This window comes from Gouania willdenowi, chromosome 5 (genome assembly GCF_900634775.1).
Source record: "Gouania willdenowi chromosome 5, fGouWil2.1, whole genome shotgun sequence".
Lineage (NCBI taxonomy): Eukaryota > Metazoa > Chordata > Actinopteri > Blenniiformes > Gobiesocidae > Gouania > Gouania willdenowi.
The window spans coordinates 21,603,173-21,623,162 of NC_041048.1; the positions used below are offsets into that span (position 1 = coordinate 21,603,173).

Here is a 19,990-nt window from a genome sequence, read left to right on the forward strand (position 1 = left end):
TGTGGTTATTTTGTTTTACTGGCTTAAAACCAAAACAGAAACCACAAAAACCAGAAAAGCAGCGTTTTTCTGTTTTAAAATCTTAAAAAAAATCTTGATCTGTTTGTGAGATATTTGGCTATTAACGGGGAAATTAGAGCAAGAGCTCAAGCACGTCACATTATGTCAGAGCCAACAGAATGGTCTAAATAGTTTCCAAATAAACAGACTATCGACTTTGAGGCTGGTGTGAGGAACAATAGATGTTAGAACTTCTACCATTTGATACTTTTGCAAAAACAATTACACAGCTTTTTTTTGGGCAGTAAAAATATTTATTTTGCACGTTATAATACCGCTAGCCGCTAACAACAGCTGTCATCACACAGAAGTTAATCACAAGAAACAAGGAGCACCATTAGATTCATTACACCACCTCTGGTTCCTTTAATCACATGTCTGTGCTTTTTTTGTTGTGATTTATTTATGTATTAATAAAGTTTCAATTCACCAGTCAATCAGTAATGTGACTTATGCAATGCTTCTTTTTTGTAGGAATAAAAATCCCCCCCCCGCCTGTGGGTCCTCTTTGTGTGGTGAGCCTAAAACATGAAGCTCTTGTCCTAGTTTCCCTCAAATATCCAAATATCTCACAAACAGAGCAAGATTTAATTTTATAACAGAAAAACGCTGCTTGTCTGGTTTTTGATTTGTCTTTATTTCGGTTTTGGTTTTAAGTCAGTAAAACAAAATAACCACACCGGTATTTTGTTATTTTGATTTGGTTTTCAAACGGAATAACCACAGAACGAAGGGTACACAGATTCATCTGGCAGACAAACTAAAGTTTACCATTCCTAACCTCATCCATAACAAATGTTTCCACCTCTTTTCACAGATTCTTGAAACCAAAATGGTGGATTTGATTGATGCTGGGAGTCTGCCCTGTGCTGCTTCAGGACCTGGCAACGGACAGGTGAAGTTGTCTCTTTCATATGCAGCACAAGAGAGGAAGCTGATTGTCACCATCCTCAGCTGCAGGTGGGTGGAGTCAAACTGAGTTCACAGTAGCTGTGCTTCTCCAAAAAAAAAACAATTCCTTCTTATCTTTTGTTTCCCCTGGTACCAGAGGTCTGCTCCCACAAGGTAAGGATGCTGTCGACAGCTACGTGTCCCTCATGCTGCTGCCAGACAAAGCCAAAGCCACCAAGAGGAAGACGGCAGTGAGGAGGAAAGATCTCAACCCTGAGTACAACGAAAGGTACGGGAATTGTGTCAATGCATATATTGATGTGTGTTGGATCATTACTGTATGATGCTTCTACAGATTTGAGTATGATCTTCCTCTGGAGGAGGTGAGATTCAGGCGCCTCAGTGTGACGGTGAAAAATAACTCCGCCTCATTCAGGAGCAAAGATGTCATCGGACAGGTGAGCGTGATGGTTTGTAGTAGACTGAGAATGTTTTTCCAATTAAAATTACATTTACAATTATAATTTTTCTCAATTACTTAAGTTCAAATTCAATTAATTACCGACTCTTTAATAAATAATCCCATAAAATATAACCTTCCTCTTGTGTTAGCTTTCTGTTAGCATCTCTAATGACTCCACAGTAATGCAGTGACAGCTCAGCAGCAACACACAGCAGCCACAGTCGTCACGACAACAGGCACGCACACACACTCACAACCCAGCGCTCCATCAGGCAGCACACACACAAATATCCATCCATCTATCTATCTATCTATCTATCTATCTATCTATCTATCTATCCTCCATCCATCCATTTTCAGAGCCACTTTGTCAGCACACAAACATCACACACATTTCCACACTCCCTACCGTATTACTCCCATTTATTTATTTTACTTGTCTCTCTTCCTCATACTGTTCACATGGTCACATGGGACTATATGCGTGAAAGCACCCTTAGTGTCACTGTTGTATTAGGATTTTTCAGTGATCGGTTGCTACCGTCTTGGGAGAGGTAGCGCATGTAGCTGTGGGGTGGGGCAGGCGACGGGGGGGGATGGGGAGTTTTTTTTTTACGACAGTGACATTATCAAAAGGGACCTTTAGGGGGAGCACTAAGTGCAAGTTACTTAGTTCTGCTTTAATAATTGGTAACTACAGATGTGTAAGCCAAAGAACTGTAACATGGTTCACCAGTTTTGCATTTAATGAAATTGTAATTGACACTTTTTATAGAATTTTCATTTCCAATTACAATTACACAGTGAATTATCTGAACTCAATTACAATTCAATTATGATTACAAAAGCAACACGTTTTTCAACTATAATTACAAAATAACTAGGTCATAATTGTAATTAATTATCAATTACATAATTATAATTGACACTTAATTTTTTTAGGTGCAGATCGAATTGGCTCAGATGGACCTGAGATCTGGTGTGACAGAATGGTGAGCAGATTATTTGTTCTCACAATATTAAAGTGAAAAAAATGAGTTACTGTGAAAGTGCTCTCTTTGTGTGTTCCAGGTTCACTCTGAAAGACGACACTGAATAGTCTGGTAGATATTTTCAGCAGGTTTGCCACTGACGGTACTCACTGATGCCTTCTCCTTCACTTCTGCATAAAAGGCCTTACGCGTGCATTGCATGCATTGCATCCACCCAGTTTGCTCTGTATGAACCCAAAATATAAGTGGACTATATCTCCTCAGTCATCACTACACAGGCAGAGGAAAACAGAGTCCAGGTTGCTTATAGAGTTATTGAAGGTTACCAATGCTTGAATTTACCAGGATGAAGAACAAACTCCTAATGAGTGCACTTTTGCTTTGTTTGCTTTAAATTGTTATTGCTGCTAAAACACATTACAATGTGTGTTTGTTTGAAGCGTTTGAAGTTTTTATAAATTTCTTATAGACATTCATGCCATATCAGTATTTAGTCTTGTGTTTTACAACACGCTTATGCTAGAAACACATTATGCAATCTGTTGCACTTTGCCAATTCTTGTTGATGCCTTAAAACATTTCTGTTGTCATGTGTGTTTCACATTTCCCACCTGCAGTATGTTTTATTCTGTCTATATTTTTGCAAACACGGGTGATCAAATAAAGGGTCAGAAGATGGAAAGAGACAGTTGTATGTGTGAATTGTTCATTAATGCTGAAGGAGTGGGTTCTGCATTGAAGGAGACACAAGCCAAAGCTGAGGTGTTCGATTTGAAGACGAGCAAAGGAGTTTACAGAAAGCACCAGCTCGCTGAGAGTCCAACGTGGTCCCCTCAGAGTCCGTCCCCCACTTCCTGGGTTCTGAAGTGCTTCAGGCTAATTTAAAGAAAAAACAGTCCAGGGACATACATAATAATTCCAATTATATATGAAATACTATTACAAAGTAAAAGCCAAAGTGTGTATAAAATTAACTGTTGAAAATAAATGAATGGTGGATGGATACTACCCATTTTCTACATTAATTACTTGGGAATGAACAATCTAGTTAACATTACTTTTAGAAGTAATAAAAGATTACACAATCTCACAATAATTGTTAAACTGTAATTCCAGCATAAGCGGTACATGTTAATTTTCCAGGTTCCTGGAATAAGTCTGGATAACCTGACATTTAGTGTCTTCAAACTGTTGAAGGAAACTGATGGAGCCTTTCAGATAACCATACTCTAAAGCAAGTAGAGAAAAAATCTAAACCAAGGGACTCTCTAACTGTAAATTATATCAATAATCCATTGTAATTTGTATTGATTAGGATGGGTAAAGTAAACTGGATCAAGTATACCAGTTATTACATTACCTTTAGAAACAGCTTGCATTCAGAACACTGTTGTCAACATTAGTTTTCGGTTTTTATTCTTTTGACTCTTGTGCTATGATACTTGTTATTAATGGACTCCATAGAAAACATTCTGGCCTAGCCAATGACATATGAGTTAGAACAGGATGATGGAAACTAGGGAACAAAAATGGAGATTACGCCACAAAAGGCAATGCTGGATTAAAAGAAACTGTGTGTAAAATATATCTTGAGCTACTAAACTGGTCTTTGAATGCGTACAGACTTTTTATTTGGCAAATGACTTGGGTTAGCTAATTGGAAGCTAGCATGCTAGCTATTTGTTTACATTACCGGCCAACACACGTTTTACTTTGATAAACAATTATTATGTTTCATGCAATTTAGTTACATATTTGAAGAAATCTTTCAGTTTAAAGGCCACTTTAACCAGGGTTCAAATTTGTTGAAGAATGAGAAGGAGGAGAAGAAGAAGAAGAATGAGAAGGAGGATGAGGATGAGGATGAGGATGAGGATGAGGATGAGGATGAGGATGAGGATGAGGATGAGGATGAGGATGAGGATGAGGATGAGGATGAGGATGAGGATGAGAAGAAGAAGAAGAAGAAGAAGAAGAAAGAAGAAGAAGAAGAAGAAGAAGAAGAAGAAGAAGAAGAAGAAGAAGAAGAAGAAGAAGAAGAAGAAGAAGAAGAAGAAGAAGAAGAAGAAGAAGAAGACGAAGAAGAAAGAAGAAGAAGAAGAAGAAGAAAAAGAAGAAGAAGAAGAAGAAGTAGATAGATAGATAGATAGATAGATAGATACTTTATTCATCTCCAAGAGAAATTCACAGTTCCAGCAGCTTACAGGTATGGGAACACAGGGGCATGCAGGGAAAGTACAATGTAAAAATTAAAAAATTTAAAACAGTGCAATAGTAGGAGAAGGAGAAGGATGAATACTTGTTAATAATAATTTGAACTTGATTTACTTTTCCTATTTAACTGCAAAACCCAGACAGTAAAACTATATTTATTCCCCTTGGATCCCAGGAGGAGGAGGAGGAGGAGGAGGAGGATTCAGTCCTTATATGGACTGTAATATAGACCCACAGCGGGCTCTGTGTGCGTTTGTCTCCCCCTACAGGACAGCAGAGGACCTGCTACTGTCACAGTTTGGTTTCACTTTCTCTAACGGAAGCAGCTTGACTCAGGTACGTTGTTATCACCACAAACTCACCTTTATTCTCACATATGAGCACAACGAGTGACACTGCTAACCGGCTAACATTGTACATGAAGTGTTTTTATTAAACTGGTCTGAAATGAAAACAGTAGGAAACATGGGTTGTGGAATTAATCTGAAAGCGAAAGTAAGGTCGATCAAGTTCTAGTTGGTTCTATCACATTAAAGGTCACGGATGTTTACAGTTCATGTGTTCTTTGACTGTTTAACACATCTTTTGTGCTTTTAAGGAGACGAACTGTTGAAATGGCTTCTAATGATGAGCCCATGGACGTAAGTAACTGTGATCTCCATTAAACTGTAATAATATAAACCATAGCTCACAGTTTATGATTAACTATATACAGTGTGTTAATAACAGTGTTTAACACATGTTTTGTGTTGGTGTAGACCTATGATGGCAGTGAAGCTGATACACAACCTAGTATAGAGGTAGGTGTGTGTGTGTGTGTGTGTGTGTGTGTGTGCGTGTGTGTGTGTGTGTGTGTGTGTGTGTGTGTGTGTGTGTGTGTGTGTGTTAAAGCTTTAAGTGAATAGGAATGGAAAACGCCTTGTGTGTTTCAGACATTGTATGACAAAATAAATATATCAGCAAATAAAGACACAGTATGTAAAAAAAAAAAAAAAAAAAAGGTAGGTAGAACAAAACCCCAAACGTTACAAAAGGAAGAGAAACCTAAACTACTAAACTAATTTAATCCCACCCCCTTCTCTAAAAATGAGAATTTACTAATAACTTAAAGTATTAATTAAAAAAATGATAATACAAAATTAGCTTCATGAGTAATACAGTTAAATTTCATAATACATTTAACCAGTGATTGATAGTGCTGCTATCAATCACTGGTATATGCTATGTGCACATATTTGTGTATAGAAAACAAGAGTACCTTTATTATATAACTTAAGCACACAAGGTGATAACATGCAAAATCCACACAGAAAAGTCCCAGACTCCCACTCCTAGTTTTGAAACCATTAAAATGAAAGTAAAACATGCAAACTGCTTGGAAACAAAATTACATTCACCTGTATCTGTTTATTGTCTCACTGATGCTCTGATACATTAATTTATTAGAGTTATTCTGATGGTTTTGTAGGGCTGCACGATTTTTGACAAAAAATCTAAGTGTGATTTTTCTGACAGATATTGCGATTTTGATTCGATTTTTAAAAATATTTTATACTATATATTTATAATGCATATGCGTTTTATTTTTTTTTCTTCCAAATTCTGTTTTCCGCATCAATTTTTTAGAAGTATTAATACATTTTTCCAGAAAATATTAGTTTTTAACTCCTGTGAGGAAACAAAAATAAAATAAAATTAAACTAAAATATTTGTAAAAAAATTAAAATGTAAGTATGAGTAAGATACAATAAAAAGGTAGATATAAGTTGTACTGACATGGATTATTCTGACTGCTCCTTTTCAATTATTCATGTCATATAAAGATGTATGAGAACTAAATTAACCTTATATAAATGATCCTGATGACATCGATCCAGACTGTAATGATTAAACAATAATAAATGTGCATGACACATCACGTGTAAGAAGTGTTTTTTCACCACTAGGGGCTACAATATTTGACAGTATCAGAAGTTATCATTAATCTACGATGTTTCAGACTCTACAATCACTGCTATCGATGGTCTCGTTCACATAAACAGAACAACTTTATCCACAGATCTTCTGTAGCTCTGATGAGGTGTTTAAACACTATGAGCCGATTAAAGCCGAGTCATTGTTTTCACGGAGCGCAGCAGCGCTATGAGAAAGGGGTGGAGCTTTACAGACAGAAGTTAAACGGGCACTGGTCGGCTCTGGCAGGAGTCAGGGATGATTTGAGTGGTTTTTGGCCAGTTTAGACGGTGTTCGAAGCGGTCGAGACAAGAGTGGGAAGGACATTTCCGCATAAAAAAACGTCCTTTCCCTCACGGTGACGATGTTTAAACCCGATTTTGTCAATTTCCGCGTTAAACAGTCGATTCTGTTTTCATTGTTCGATTCCGTGATTCCATTAACGTGGATTTTATAGAGCCCTAGTGTAGTTGTTAGCACACTCAGACTCGTAGAGCAAAAAAAAAGAGAGAGGGACTCACTGGAGACCTGTAACTAACTCTGATTGGCCAGCAGCCCAGGAAGGCGGTTCTCGGCATTTCTGATTGGTGAACATATATATATCACTCAAATGATGGAGACGGAAGAAAAAACCTCGAGCACCTGAGGTTACGTTATCGCAGTAGTGAAAACCTTAAAACCGATGCGATTCAGGTTATTCGTTCAGCCGTATGGTCTTGTAGCAGCAATAAAAATACAGAATTATTCATAATTGACAAAATGTCATTACTGTATATATCCTGCAAAAATAAAAATATAAATGTACAGGAATTATCATTCCTATTAATTCCACATGATTAACTACCTAAGAAAGACAATATGACGCAAAATATACCCTGACCAAGTTTTGGGAGGATATCACACCATATTAAACATATAATATACCCCATTAAACATATGGGTAAATATACAGCAAGTGTTTTGAAATATAAATGTCTGTTGAGTGATCCTTCTGAAACCTCTCAACTTAAATTACCTAGAGTCCAGTTGATGTTGCAGTATAACCCATTTTCCCAGTTTAGAATTGACTTAAGCTGTGATCGTCTCCCTCTTGTAACAGGGAAAACCATACATAAACAATATGGATGTACATTACCATGGACATCCATATTGTTTATGTATGGTTTGCCCTGTGCTAGCCGTTGTCGTGTGAGTGCTGTTTTTCCCAGTCATCAGTAGTATGTTGAACAAATATTTGTTCCTTTTTTTGGTTCATTCTTGAGGCATTTTTTAATCCTTCCACTCTATATCTCTGTGTGTATGTGCATATACAACTGTCTGTATTTTAAAAGTGGCTGGTTATACAGTAGTCCCTCGCTCTATCACGGTTCACCTTTCGCGGCCTCGGTGTTTCGCAGATTTTTTTTACAGTACACAGCCTGCTGAAGCGTGGAACTGTGCTCTTTTTTCTCCTCTCACAAACCACCAGTGAAAAAAGCTGGTGTGATTAGCGGCTAATGCTAACCTAGCTCAGTGCTACAGAGAGAACTTTTACCTGCTACTACCACCTCCTCGCTGATTCTCCTCCACACCTAATCCTTCCTAGTCCGGTCCTGGTTATAAAGGCCGTATCATACAGCTCCAGGTGGTCACACACAGCTTCTACTCCATGGTTGAATGGATGAACAGACCGGTGTCCGTGTTGACGGCCTGACGTCATCGTCAACAAAGACTCAGAATGTGTTCGGCATCAATGTCTGATCGCTAACAGTGTGACTCTGAAGTGCTGTATGTTTGAAAACAGGTTTATGTTTTAAAATCTACAAAGGTTTGAACTTTGAGATTGTTTAAACAAGAGAGAAATGTTAATTCATGTCTGAGAAAAGTGTGTAAAGCCTTAAAACGTATAATAATTGTAAAAAAAAAATCTGACTACTTTGCAGATTTTGCCTATTGCGTGTTATTTTTAGAACGTAACCCCCGCGATAAACAAGGGACTACTGTATTAGGAATGTTGTTGCATTGTTCACAAATGCTTGAAAGTGTTTTAAGGTTTGCGGTGGTATAAGGTAGTACATTTTCTGTTCGAAGGGGAAATCTTCATCATTGGGCAAAGATTGGATTCGACTCAAGCTCTCGATGAGTTGGTCGGAGGATGTGCCCGTTCCAAAAAAGAAGACAATTATTGAAAAACGTCTTCAGACTTGGTTCAACGGAAAGGATAAAAACACAGACTGCTCTGTTGTGGAACCGCCAAATGAAGACATCGTTGTGATAATGGTTACACCTCCTCCAGGTGTTGTATTGGGTTTTGTTTGCTACTGTAAATCTCACATAACCCCTCTGGTTAAAGTTAGGAGTCTCTAATTCTACTTTGTGTTGTTTTCATTAAGGCTTGGCTGAGCTTCAGGAATTGCTTGGAACAACTTTGAAGAATAAAAGTGGGAAAAAGCAGGCTGAGGTCACCATCTTGTCTATTAGTCTGGAGTCAGAGGGAGCGACTGCCTTACTGACAGACCCTAAGCAGCCTGAGAAGCCTAAGCAGCCTGAGAAGCCTAAGCAGTCTGAGCAGCCAGAGCAGTCTGAGCAGCCAGAGCAGTCTGAGTCATGCTCCATTGTGAGTGATCTTATCTACTGGTGCGTACAGCACATGTACCAGGAAGAGCTTAATCAGATATTGAAAAAGAATGATGTCGAGATGACATCAGAGATCCATGTGTTCTTTAAAGCAAAAAAGGAGAATGGAAACCCAAGCAAAGCCCAGGAGGAATACTGTAACCTTGTTCAAAAGTGTTTTACTGAATGTGGAGGCAACAGCAAAAATGTTCCTCTCAAATACGTGGATTCGGATCAGTGGAACAATGCTTTGACGATCATCAAGGAAAAAGAGAAAAAGCTGTTTTTTACAGTTGCTGCTGCAGGTATCCATGTATTTGGGCCACAAGAAAGTCAAAGTGTGTTTAGTCAATGCTCATTAACCTCAACACAGACAGTAAATACAACCTCCTCCCTTGGAGATCCCTCCATAAACGAAGAAGCTTCACCAACGTTTAAAATGACCATCAAAGATCACCTTCTTAAGGATGGACTCACCTTAGATGAGGGCAGCTGGAAACAGATGAGCTCTTCCTCTGCTAACCAAGTGGAAATCATCAAGTCAAAGTTTAATGTAGACTTCAAAGTCTCGGTCTCTGATCTTGGCACAGTCACTGTTAGAGCTCGCTTCAACAGAGCTGGAGGGAATGCATCTATGGAGAGCCACGCCATCAGAGCTCTGCTTCGCCTACATCAGAAGACTGCAACATCTCTTCTAAACACCAGCCCACACGCACTAACCGACTCAAACAACGACTGTAAGCTAAGCCAAGCCTCCGGTGGTACCGTGTTGGATGAAGAGTCAGCAGACAGCATGCACAACAATGATGTACCATCAGCGGGGAGTGAAGATAACTGTTCCATATGCATGAGCACATTCACAGATAAGATAATGCTCGTGTGCAAACACGAGTTTTGTAAGGATTGTCTGGAGCAATCTAAAGAATCGATGGGACCCATTTGTCCCTTGTGCAGAAATGTTTTTGGGCTGGTGGAGGGAAACCAGCCAGACGGAACCATGGACTACGCAAAGTCTCCCCATAGCCTTCCTGGATACCCAAACTGTGGAAGAATAACAATCACCTATTGTATTCCAAATGGAAGGCAGACGGTAATGCAACTGAAGTAAAATGAGCTAATTTAAAGTTATACGTATCAAAGTAGTTTATACCCAACTCTTTTGCACTTTGCAGGAAAAACATCCAAACCCTGGGCAGTTTTTCACAGGTTTAAACAGGGTCGCATTCCTTCCAGACAACAAAGAGGGCAACAAAGTCCTTCATCTGCTGGAGAGAGCATTTGCACAGAAGCTGATTTTTACCGTCGGTACATCCAGGACAACTGGGTACGACAACCAGGTGACCTGGAATGATATTCACCACAAGACATCCATTCATGGAGGAAAAGAACGGTATCTTGATGAAGAAATGCTTCTCTATAATTTCTGTAAGTTCACTTCTTCACCCTTTCTCTAACTTTCACTCTTTAAATATGAATTTTCACAGATATGGATATCCTGATCCAGATTACCTGACCCGTGTCAAAGAGGAGCTGAAGGCCAAAGGCATCATGTGATGACTTGCAGTCATATTTGCCAGGAGTCAAATCCAAACAGATTTAGGATGATGTGTGGTGTTGTCACGAGCAATACTTTCAACATGTGTTTTTTGTGATTGCTAGTTATGGGATATAAAAGCATGGTTATCGTCAAACAAATTTTGAAATTATTTTGTTAAAGTTTATTGTAAATACTATGATTGCTTCATTTAGTCTTTTTTTTTTTGCAGATTGTAAACGAATGATAGGAGTGAACATTTTTCATCCATACAGATATATAATATAGATCTGTCAGTATTGTTGCTTCCTGTTGCTACACATGCTCTTTGTTCTTGTGCCAAAAGTAAATTCTGTTCAACCACTGACTTGCTGATGAAAAATAAAGGCATGTGATTAACCCCAATGGTTCACATGATATGTTGATTATGGCAGCATTGAAAGAGAGGCGGGGCACAAGTCAATCACAATGGAAAACATAAACACACGTGTTCTTCTATTAACATTTATGTTTTTTGATGGTGGGAGAAACCCGTCAACCCAGGACAACAACCATTTAATGATTCATTGTTTAAATGACATATTTTGTCATTACTGTTCCTAGTGTTGAGTTTACGCTGAACTAAATGGCAGTGACAAAATATAACGACATTTCTGTTTTATATATACAGCACACATTGGCATATACATGTGATGTCTTTATAACAATGTAACCAAAATGCTTTAGCATGTTGAGATTTTCATTTTTGATTTAGAAAATTTAAATATAGGAAAATTCAGCATGTTGATTGGAATTTGTCATAAATCAATTAATCTCAAAATTCAACATAAATTAATCTAAAAGTAAAGTTTAAAAAGAAAAAAAAAACAATATGGTACAGTGTGTAAAAATCAACCTCTTAGTTTGTAAAATACATTTTTATTGCCTGCAATCCACTATAAATGGGTGCGTGACGCAATTTCAGGCCACAAATTGATGCGCGTTGTATTGGAAATATACAATATATATAGTAGGTATAAGTCAATATCTTCTGTGAAGTTTAAAAACTCAATTTTTATTAAGATCTGCTGTGATTTGCTCTCTTTTCTTCACTCTGCTGTGGGTCATCGAAAAACGTACGGTACCTGTTTCAAAGGCTTCCCCATATGTGAGTGAAATTACCACAATTCAATTACGGCAAATATTTTTTTAGAGATATTCCAAACAAAGTGTGTCCCCTATCAGTTAATAACAGACTGGCAGATTTGTGATCAAATGGGGCACAATACTATTTTTGGAGAAACAGAAAAATACACAACACACAAAAATGACTCCAAATAATACAAAATGACATGCACAAAATTAATCATAAAAACAGGAAAAAACTCCTAAAACACAAGACGACAAAAAGACAGAAAAATACAAGACAAAAATGACTCCAAAAACTCCAAACAAAAAAAAAAAAACACAAAAAACCGCAACAAAATGCACATAATTACTCCAAAAACAAACAAAATGACAGAATAATAGACATAAATAACAACACAATAACAAAGAAGTGACGACAAAAATACAAAATGAGAACAAAAATTCACTACATCACAAACTCATTGTTGTTTCCTGTGTTAATGCTCGGATGGGTCATTATTCTAAATGCTGACAAATGTTAATCATGTGGCCCTCGGCTCAGTCACGTTCGTGGCCCTGCTGTGATGAAAGTGTCTCTGTGGAAAAGCCCCCATGGATGAAACATCAAAACAGTCACAGGCTTTCTGTACAGCTTTTCCAACTTTATTTATAACAATATCTGTTATTTAGTTTGTAAAGTACTCCAGCAAAAATTAAACATTTCTCTCATTTCAGAGTAAAGTCTGAGCCTCCATGCATTGTGTACTATAAAAGCTATGTGTCATTTTGAAAAACAAAAAAAGGATCAAATCTAAAGACAATTGTGAAAATGCAAAAACGCTGTCAGTAAAATGATTGTACTTCTCTCTCATTTAAGGACGAAACTTACACAACAGCATGAAGCTGACACTCTCACAGGTAAGCAAAATAAAAAGTCGGTACCATTGTTACACTGAAAACTTTGTTACTTTCCACATGCATTAAGATATGGCTGACACAGAAGGCAACGGTTTTTGGACGGAGGATAAAGTACACAGATGTGTCAGCATGACCAGAAGTGGTGGCATTAGCAGCAGCATTGCACAAAGGAAACTCAAATACCAGACAGAGAAGAAAGTCAGGACCAACTGAACGTAATGCACTTAATACTGCATCTTTTGGAGAGTGTGAGCGCACAGACTTTGATCTTCTAAAGGCAGACACAGATGGAAGGATGGGATCCAGTTTTTAGCAGAGACGTAAAAGACAAGCAGGCATGTTGAAAGCTTTCCACAGTGAAGCACAAAATGCAGCCTATTTTCCTTTAGGAGGAAGACACTTGTTACGAGCAAACAGTAGCAGCTCTCTCACCATCTTCTGTCACACCACCACCCTTTACCTTATGTAAACTCCGCCCATCCCTGTGCCTGGAATGATTCATCTTAAGCCAACTTCTCTCCTGTCCAACTCCACAATCACACACACGCCGATCTAATGAGATAACTCAGCTATACATCAGACCATATACTTACACTACATTATACACTTTACTATTACAAGTGATCTTCTGTGCAGGGAAACCACACCATCCTTTGAGAGTAAGCTAAGCGGGTGGAAATACTGCAGTTGGTGTCAAACATGGCCATTGTACATGTGCTATACACACAAACGGTGCTCTAACAAATCTGTGATACTCTTTACGTACTTTGAGTTTTACTTTTCCCGCTCAAAGTCACAAACAGTAAAACAGTTGGCACTGGTGAAATGAAACACTGTGTTTTTCTTTTTCTATACAATTCATACAAAAATAAAAAACTAGACTTGCTCAAATGACAGATTTTGTAGTTTCCATTTCATTTTTGCTCAGAGGTAGTGGCTATTTGGGGGGAAAAGGGTGAGGGACAAAGTGTAGATGAAAAATCTCTCATAGAAAATTGGTATTGGTTTTGTGACTGGAGGAATCTTAAAAGCACAAAATATAATACTGCAATCACATACAAAAGTAGTCCTTCATTTTGTACATTTTATACAGTGTTGACACATTTTAAAATGGGTTTTCTCACACCTTATCTTTTCTTGTGTGTGTTTGTGTGTGTTTAATTTGACTTTGAAAGGCAAGAATAGTGTGTATGGAATAGAGTGATCAAGGCCCATAGATAACTCTATGCCAGTGGGTCCACCAGAGGCTCCTCGTCTCCACGTGACAGCAGCTCCTTCTTTTCATCTGTGCTGGCCAAGGAGTTACGACTGTTGTGAGCTCCCATATACAGAGTGGCGTACACTGGGTTTGTGAAGTTGGTTGGCTGCAAACAGAGAAAAGTTCAGTGATTCTCAACTGGTGCGGCGTCAGGAACCATCCCTTTAACCTTTGTATTGGATCATGTTCAGGAGGTTTGAATATACAGTATGTGTACAGGGTGTGATGAAGAACCTTATCTGGGTCTAGTGTGAAGTCTGCGTCCAGCAGCTCCCCAGCATCGTCGTCGGGTTCGCCCTCATAGATCTTGTAAGCAGGGTTTCCGATCTCAACGTTCATGGCCCCGTTGGTCATCCTCTGGTGCTGAAAGCCCTTGGCTCTGCATAAAACAGCACCGGCACAGTTAGAAGTTCAGTCACTGTGCAGAAGGAGTGCAGAGCAGTGATGTACGGTCAGGGGGAAGCATAGGAGGCCAAGTGTCACCTCTAATCATAAAGAGTTAATAAAACAAACAAGGATAAAAAAATAAATCAAATACAAAGATGAGATACGTAGGGCCTGATTTATGAAAGGATAGCGTGCGGTTGATCTACGAACAGGGCACATCACGGATAGAGTCTGTCAAAACAATAAATAAGTAAATAAGACAAAAATCCATGTACCCTTTGTTTTTTGGTTATTCCGTTTTAAAACTAAATCAAAAGAACAAATAAACAGTGTGGTTATTTTGTTTTACTAAGTCAAAACCAAAACAGAAATACAGAAAAATAAAAAACCAGACCATCAGTCTTTTTCTGTTTTGGAATCAGACAGGTGGTGTAATGAATCTACTGGTGTTCCTTGTTTCTTCTTGTGTGTGTTGGTGGCTGCCGTTAGTGGCTCACGGTATTAAAAGATGCAAAAACAATATCTGTGTAATTGTTTTTGCCAAAGTGTCAAATGGTAGAAGTTCTAACATCTATTGTTCCTCATGCCAGCCTCATAGTCGATAGTCAGTCACCTGTTTATTTGGATACTATTTGGACCGAAACACCATAAAAAAAAAAACATAAACGTGAAACACCTACATACTGCATGAAAACAAGAGCAGGACCAGAAAACTAATTAAATAATTCTTAAACAGACCTATTGTGTGCAGAGACCTGGTCCAGGACCAGGGAACAGGTGTGGTGAACTCCAGTTCTTGCTCTAATTTCCCCATAAATAACCAAATATCTCACAAACAGAACAAGATGTTTTTTTAAACAGAAAAATGCTGCTTATCTGGTTTGTGATGTTTCTGTATTTCTGTTTTGGTTTTAAGTCAGTAAAACAAAATAACCACACCGTTTATTTGTTATTTTGATTTGGTTTTAAAACAGGATAACCAAAGAACGAAGGGTACACGAATTGACAAGCGATTTATTTTCGTGGTTTGCCTTTAATGAATGTGTAATCTGTGTGGATCTACTATGGTGCACTGAAAATCATAAGACGATGCAAACATATTTATTTACAATGAAACTGAATTGTGGGAACCGTTTGACTGATTTGTTCACCAGGTTGGACAGTTCAGTGATAACTGTCAGCTTTACTCACAGATGGCTGCAGTTATTGTCGGAAGATGACAAATAGGCGATGGAAGGGAAAGAGCTTTCCTGCCGAGTCAACATTTGTGGAATTATTAAATCAGAATGATATAAAAAATGTTCGATGAGCTATTCCTCCTTCATTTATCTATAGTCGACTTTATCAGCCGTTTGCCTCGTTTGCCCCACAGCATTAAGTTTCTCACAGAGAGCCTTCCATATGATCTTTCTCCTGCTTGGATTCGCATTCGCTTATTATATTCAATACTGGCCTCTTCCACTAACACCTGGATTGCATGATGTCTTATGAACTTTGCTGGCATACAGGCCAATTAACGCAAGTTGCTTGTATTTATTACACGCTTATTACAGTACATACACTGACTTTCCATGATTTAGACGTTACATTGAAAATGACAATAAAAATCTGGATAATTGTATATAATATGTATGTGTAACATGTTTATTGGCACTGATCGATCATTAAAAAGCAATTAAAAGGCACTGAGTAAGGCAGGCGGTACTTTTGCCTCTTGTAGGGGGCGCCTTTGAGCCAAAGATTCTCCTACTTCTGTACGACCTCAGAGTAAATGACGGTAGTACCGTAACAAATAAAAAAGTGTTGTTTTAAAGTTGTTAAAAATGCTGTATACGCAACTGTTGCGCACACAGTAAATCTAGAAAAGTCAGTGCCTCACCAGCCGTGAACCTGACCGTACATCACTGGTTGGAACTCAGATATAGAAACACTTTATGGAGGAAACAGAGAAGAATTACATCACTTATATTGCCACTAATGCCAAAGCCACAGCACAGGCACCCGGTTAAACCCAAACACAGACTATGGATAATCCAACATCTGGCATTAACACGTCGAGAGGATGGTCAAGCTGCATTTTCCACCTTGAGCTTAAGAAAATGCATCCCTCTGTTTACACCACAACAACACAATACAAATATGCACATGGTAAAAAAAACCCACCCCATGATACATCTACAGCACTAGTACCACACAGACAGATGTTTTCATTGCACCTTCTCGATGACTCAACCCTTATGGTACGTTCACACCAAAAGCGTTTTGGGCGTCAAAATCGTGTGCGTATTTTGACGCTTGTGCTCAGTGAATACAGACACTTGTCACCATCGTCGAAGATGCTCGGGACGCGCATCAAGGGGAGGGACTTCTCTGTTGCCGGTGGTGTTCATACAATGGATGATATTGTGGCGATCAGTAAAGTTCATAATTCACCCAGTGACTGTAAAGTGGTGGGGAACATTGTTTTGAGAAGGCGGTGTTTCCGGTCGGATGTATTTTGGTGTGACTCAGTGTGCGCACTGTGATGTTAGAGGGCTATAGGGAAGTGTGGTTGAATGGAGAATAAAGTCTGGTGTTCCTTGCTGAACACGCCGCCTCCGACTCCCGTTCATCGGCTCTACATTATTCAGAGAGTGGCTTGGCTTTATTTGCGCCTTGGCGTCGTTTCTGGATTAACCGGACTCTCCCGTACCCAGTTCGACGACCTACAGGCGCTCTATGCCAGCAGAAGAGTGCCTGTCCATCTGTCTCTGGTTGGGGAACGCTCCTGATTGGTCAACGCGCCGCGATATGCCCCAAAAATTCAACAATCCCAATTCCAGCGTCGACCCCGTTGGAGGCGCCGGACGTCAAAAGCGTCCACTGCGCGAAAAGCTTCAAAACGCGCCGTACAAGCGCGTCCACCATATATTGTGACCGTACACCTGCCGCTTTTGACGCTTTCAACGTGTTCGGTGTGAACACTCCATTAAAGAAGACTATTACTGTCGGAGGAGAGGGGAATGTAACTCTCAGCATACATTCATCACAGTACCAAACACTGCACAGTGACCCAGGCTTAAAGTCAAAGGAAAAACAAAACATCACAATGTAAACACGGTAATGAATGGCAAAGTGGAATCCTAGAAAAAGTTACCGCAAGCACCTTGAGCCGGTTTTATTGGGCCGGCTAGACCTGAGGAGCAGAAGAGATGCCATTACAGAGGCAGAGGGGGAAATGAAGGAGAAGCTGAGGAAACAAGAGAGGTGGTTCGTTTTATTGCAACTCACCCTCTCATCCTTCTTTTATACCAGACTAACGTCCCTGCAGCCAGGAGGAGCAGGAGTATCAGGAGGAGCACGGGAATAACAATAGATGCTGTGCCTGTGGAAACACGTGTGAAATTTACTGCTGCTGCACAGAAAATAAAGTCAAATATGTCGGAATTTTAGAAAATGTCATCTTACGTCCGCCTGAATGTGAGTCGTCACTGTTGCTGGCCACGGACTCACAGCGATGCCCCGTCCACCCTGGAGAGCACCTAAACACACACAGCAAAAAGTCCTATGTGCTGAGTAACAATCGATTTTTGTTTGTAAAGGCAACCCAGAACAGTGATTACACACATGCTCACCTGCACTCCGGTAGATGCGTGGCGGGGTTCTTAGAGCACTGACCGTTTGCACAGTACTCGTTTGTGTCGCACGTGTAGCAGCTGGGTTGGACTCGGCCATTTGTGCAGCTGATGGAAACACAGAAAAAAACAACAAACGACAGATGAGTCTCTTTTTGTGTCTGAGAGTTTGTCAGGCAGAAAATGTGGAGTCAACAGACTCTTATTTGCTGCAGTGTACAGAGTAGACACATTCCTTACCGGCACATGAAGTCCCCTGTGGACCTGAAACCATTGCTGGGAATACATTCACCATCACGGCAGTAGTGACACCTGTCCACCTCACACAAGCTGCCCGTGTACTGGGGCAGACAGCGGCACCGCTTGGAGCCATTGTCACTCTGCAGACATGTGCCTTGGTTCAAGCAGTAGCCTGCACAGCTTTCTGTCCACACACACACACACACACACACACACACACACGCGTAAGACTGCAACGTAGCAGTAACATTACGGTCCATAGGGTGTGGTCGCTCATTAATGAAATTAAAATATGTATTTTATTAAAAAAACACATTAAAAGGACTTTTTAGAACAATTTTATGTCTTCAGGCTTAAACTATGGAGAGCCGCCATTTTGGTCAAAATATGACGCACGTTCATTGATTCCCGTTAGCTTTATTCTGTTGATCTACAGTTTCTGAACGATGGCGAGTAAAGCCAATGGTTGCTATAACAACCAAAGAAAACCCCCACAGAAACATTTATTTTGCGTCTCTAAGCCAAATAACGACACTAAGTCAGAGTTAACCAGACGTTGGCTCCACAATATCGGTACGGGATACACACTTAAAACATTTCCGTTTGGGCTAAATTTGGTGATATGCGAGGAGCGCTTCAAGCTGAGCTGCTCTGAGATGGATCTGTGTGCTAAGCTAATGGGCTAAGCTGATGGGCACCACGCCAAAGTTATGCGGTCCCGACAGAATTACTTCACAGAAAGTCTCAATGCAGCCTGTAAATGTACTTGTTCAGAGCACTACTACGTTTCTGCTTACCTGGGCGGTTATCATGGCAATAACCACACCCCCACCAGATTGATCCCTCTTATTCCCATGTGACTAAATGATGAGCTGTTACTTGTTTGTTAGGGCGCCGTCAGGTGCTGATCCTCCTTGGCACATCTTCCCGCCCATGAACAGATATCCTTTCACGCAGCTTTCATCACAGTTGCTGACCATATTTTTGCACTTCCAACACCTAACTACACAGCCGTTTCTGCTGCTAACAACAGCTCTGTCCGTTAGGCTAATTCTGCATGCTGAGGGGGTGCACGGCCGCATACAAGAAGCAGGGAACTGGTGAGAAAGGTGACATTTAATCCTCTCGTAACATATAACCAGGATGGTGCACTTTTCTCACTGATGGAATGGATACAATGGCTGCTTAGCGCTGACAGCTTACAGAAAAACTACACTTCCCACAATGTAAACAGACTTGTTACACCATTTATTTAAAGCAACAGGCCGGGCTGATCAATGAAAGTGCATCATATCCTGTCCAAAATGGCGGCTCCCCATAGTTTATGCCAAAATATACAAAAGCTAAACAAAACAAAAGCTTTTTTAATCTGTTTTCTTATACAAAGGTGCACATAGTTGTTTATTGGAAATACATTGTACACATGTTTTGTTATACACATTTTCACTACAGGTGCCCTTTAAAGGCTGTAATGTAGGAACACAGCATGAACACTCACTGTACTGGCATCGGTCTCCGAGGTAGTCCAGAGGACAGCGACAGGTTGGCTGGTTTCCTACACTTACGCTACAATTGCCTCCATTTTTACAATAATTAGCACAGGTGTGCAGGTTACAGGTGGGTCCTGTAAATCCTGTCAGGCATCGGCAGGTGGGAGAACCTGCAAGAGAACCACAGAGTAGCAGAAGTGTGAAGGTAACCTCTGACACAGCGGGCATCGTTCATGTTTTACCTGTGGGTGAAGGTGTACAAGTGCCTCCATTC

General features: G+C 39.7%; 3 protein-coding genes across 7 annotated transcripts in view; 2 read left to right on the forward strand and 1 right to left on the reverse strand.

Annotated features, from left to right (window-relative positions):
• Positions 1-3,094, forward strand: part of esyt1b (extended synaptotagmin-like protein 1b) — a 35,783-nt gene extending 32,689 nt beyond the window's left edge. Inside the window, exons 48-52 of one of the 2 annotated variants that reach the window (XM_028446521.1) lie at positions 878-1,020; positions 1,109-1,240; positions 1,307-1,409; positions 2,357-2,406; positions 2,486-3,094. In XM_028446521.1, coding sequence (XP_028302322.1) covers positions 878-1,020; positions 1,109-1,240; positions 1,307-1,409; positions 2,357-2,406; positions 2,486-2,513 — 456 coding nt within the window. In that variant the 3' untranslated portion in view covers positions 2,514-3,094. The remainder of the gene's footprint in view (positions 1-877; positions 1,021-1,108; positions 1,241-1,306; positions 1,410-2,356; positions 2,407-2,485) is intronic. The other variant, XM_028446522.1, reaches the window with a different exon arrangement.
• Positions 3,095-4,882: 1,788 nt separating this feature from the next.
• LOC114463188 (uncharacterized) lies at positions 4,883-12,920 on the forward strand. 4 transcript variants are annotated; one of them, XM_028446545.1, is made up of 7 exons: positions 4,883-4,956; positions 5,219-5,261; positions 5,379-5,420; positions 8,644-8,848; positions 8,946-10,258; positions 10,341-10,593; positions 12,687-12,920. In XM_028446545.1, coding segments are annotated over exons 2-7 (1,842 nt in total). In that variant the 5' UTR covers positions 4,883-4,956; positions 5,219-5,234; the 3' UTR covers positions 12,689-12,920. The 4 variants fall into 4 exon arrangements, with proteins under 4 accessions (XP_028302346.1, XP_028302342.1, XP_028302345.1 ...); XM_028446541.1 differs by lacking the exon at positions 12,687-12,920 and adding an exon at positions 10,653-10,992 and having other exon boundaries at positions 10,341-10,558; XM_028446544.1 differs by lacking the exons at positions 4,883-4,956; positions 12,687-12,920 and adding exons at positions 4,963-5,115; positions 10,653-10,994 and having other exon boundaries at positions 10,341-10,558.
• The window catches only part of LOC114463209 (low-density lipoprotein receptor-related protein 1-like), a 153,196-nt gene continuing 145,664 nt past the window's right edge, over positions 12,459-19,990 (reverse strand). The window contains 8 exon segments of the mRNA XM_028446583.1: positions 12,459-14,091; positions 14,220-14,364; positions 17,643-17,736; positions 17,820-17,893; positions 17,987-18,094; positions 18,227-18,410; positions 19,725-19,886; positions 19,959-19,990. The exon segment at positions 19,959-19,990 is cut by the window's right edge and continues 142 nt beyond it. Of these exon segments, the coding sequence (XP_028302384.1) occupies positions 13,951-14,091; positions 14,220-14,364; positions 17,643-17,736; positions 17,820-17,893; positions 17,987-18,094; positions 18,227-18,410; positions 19,725-19,886; positions 19,959-19,990 (940 nt within the window). The 3' untranslated portion in view covers positions 12,459-13,950.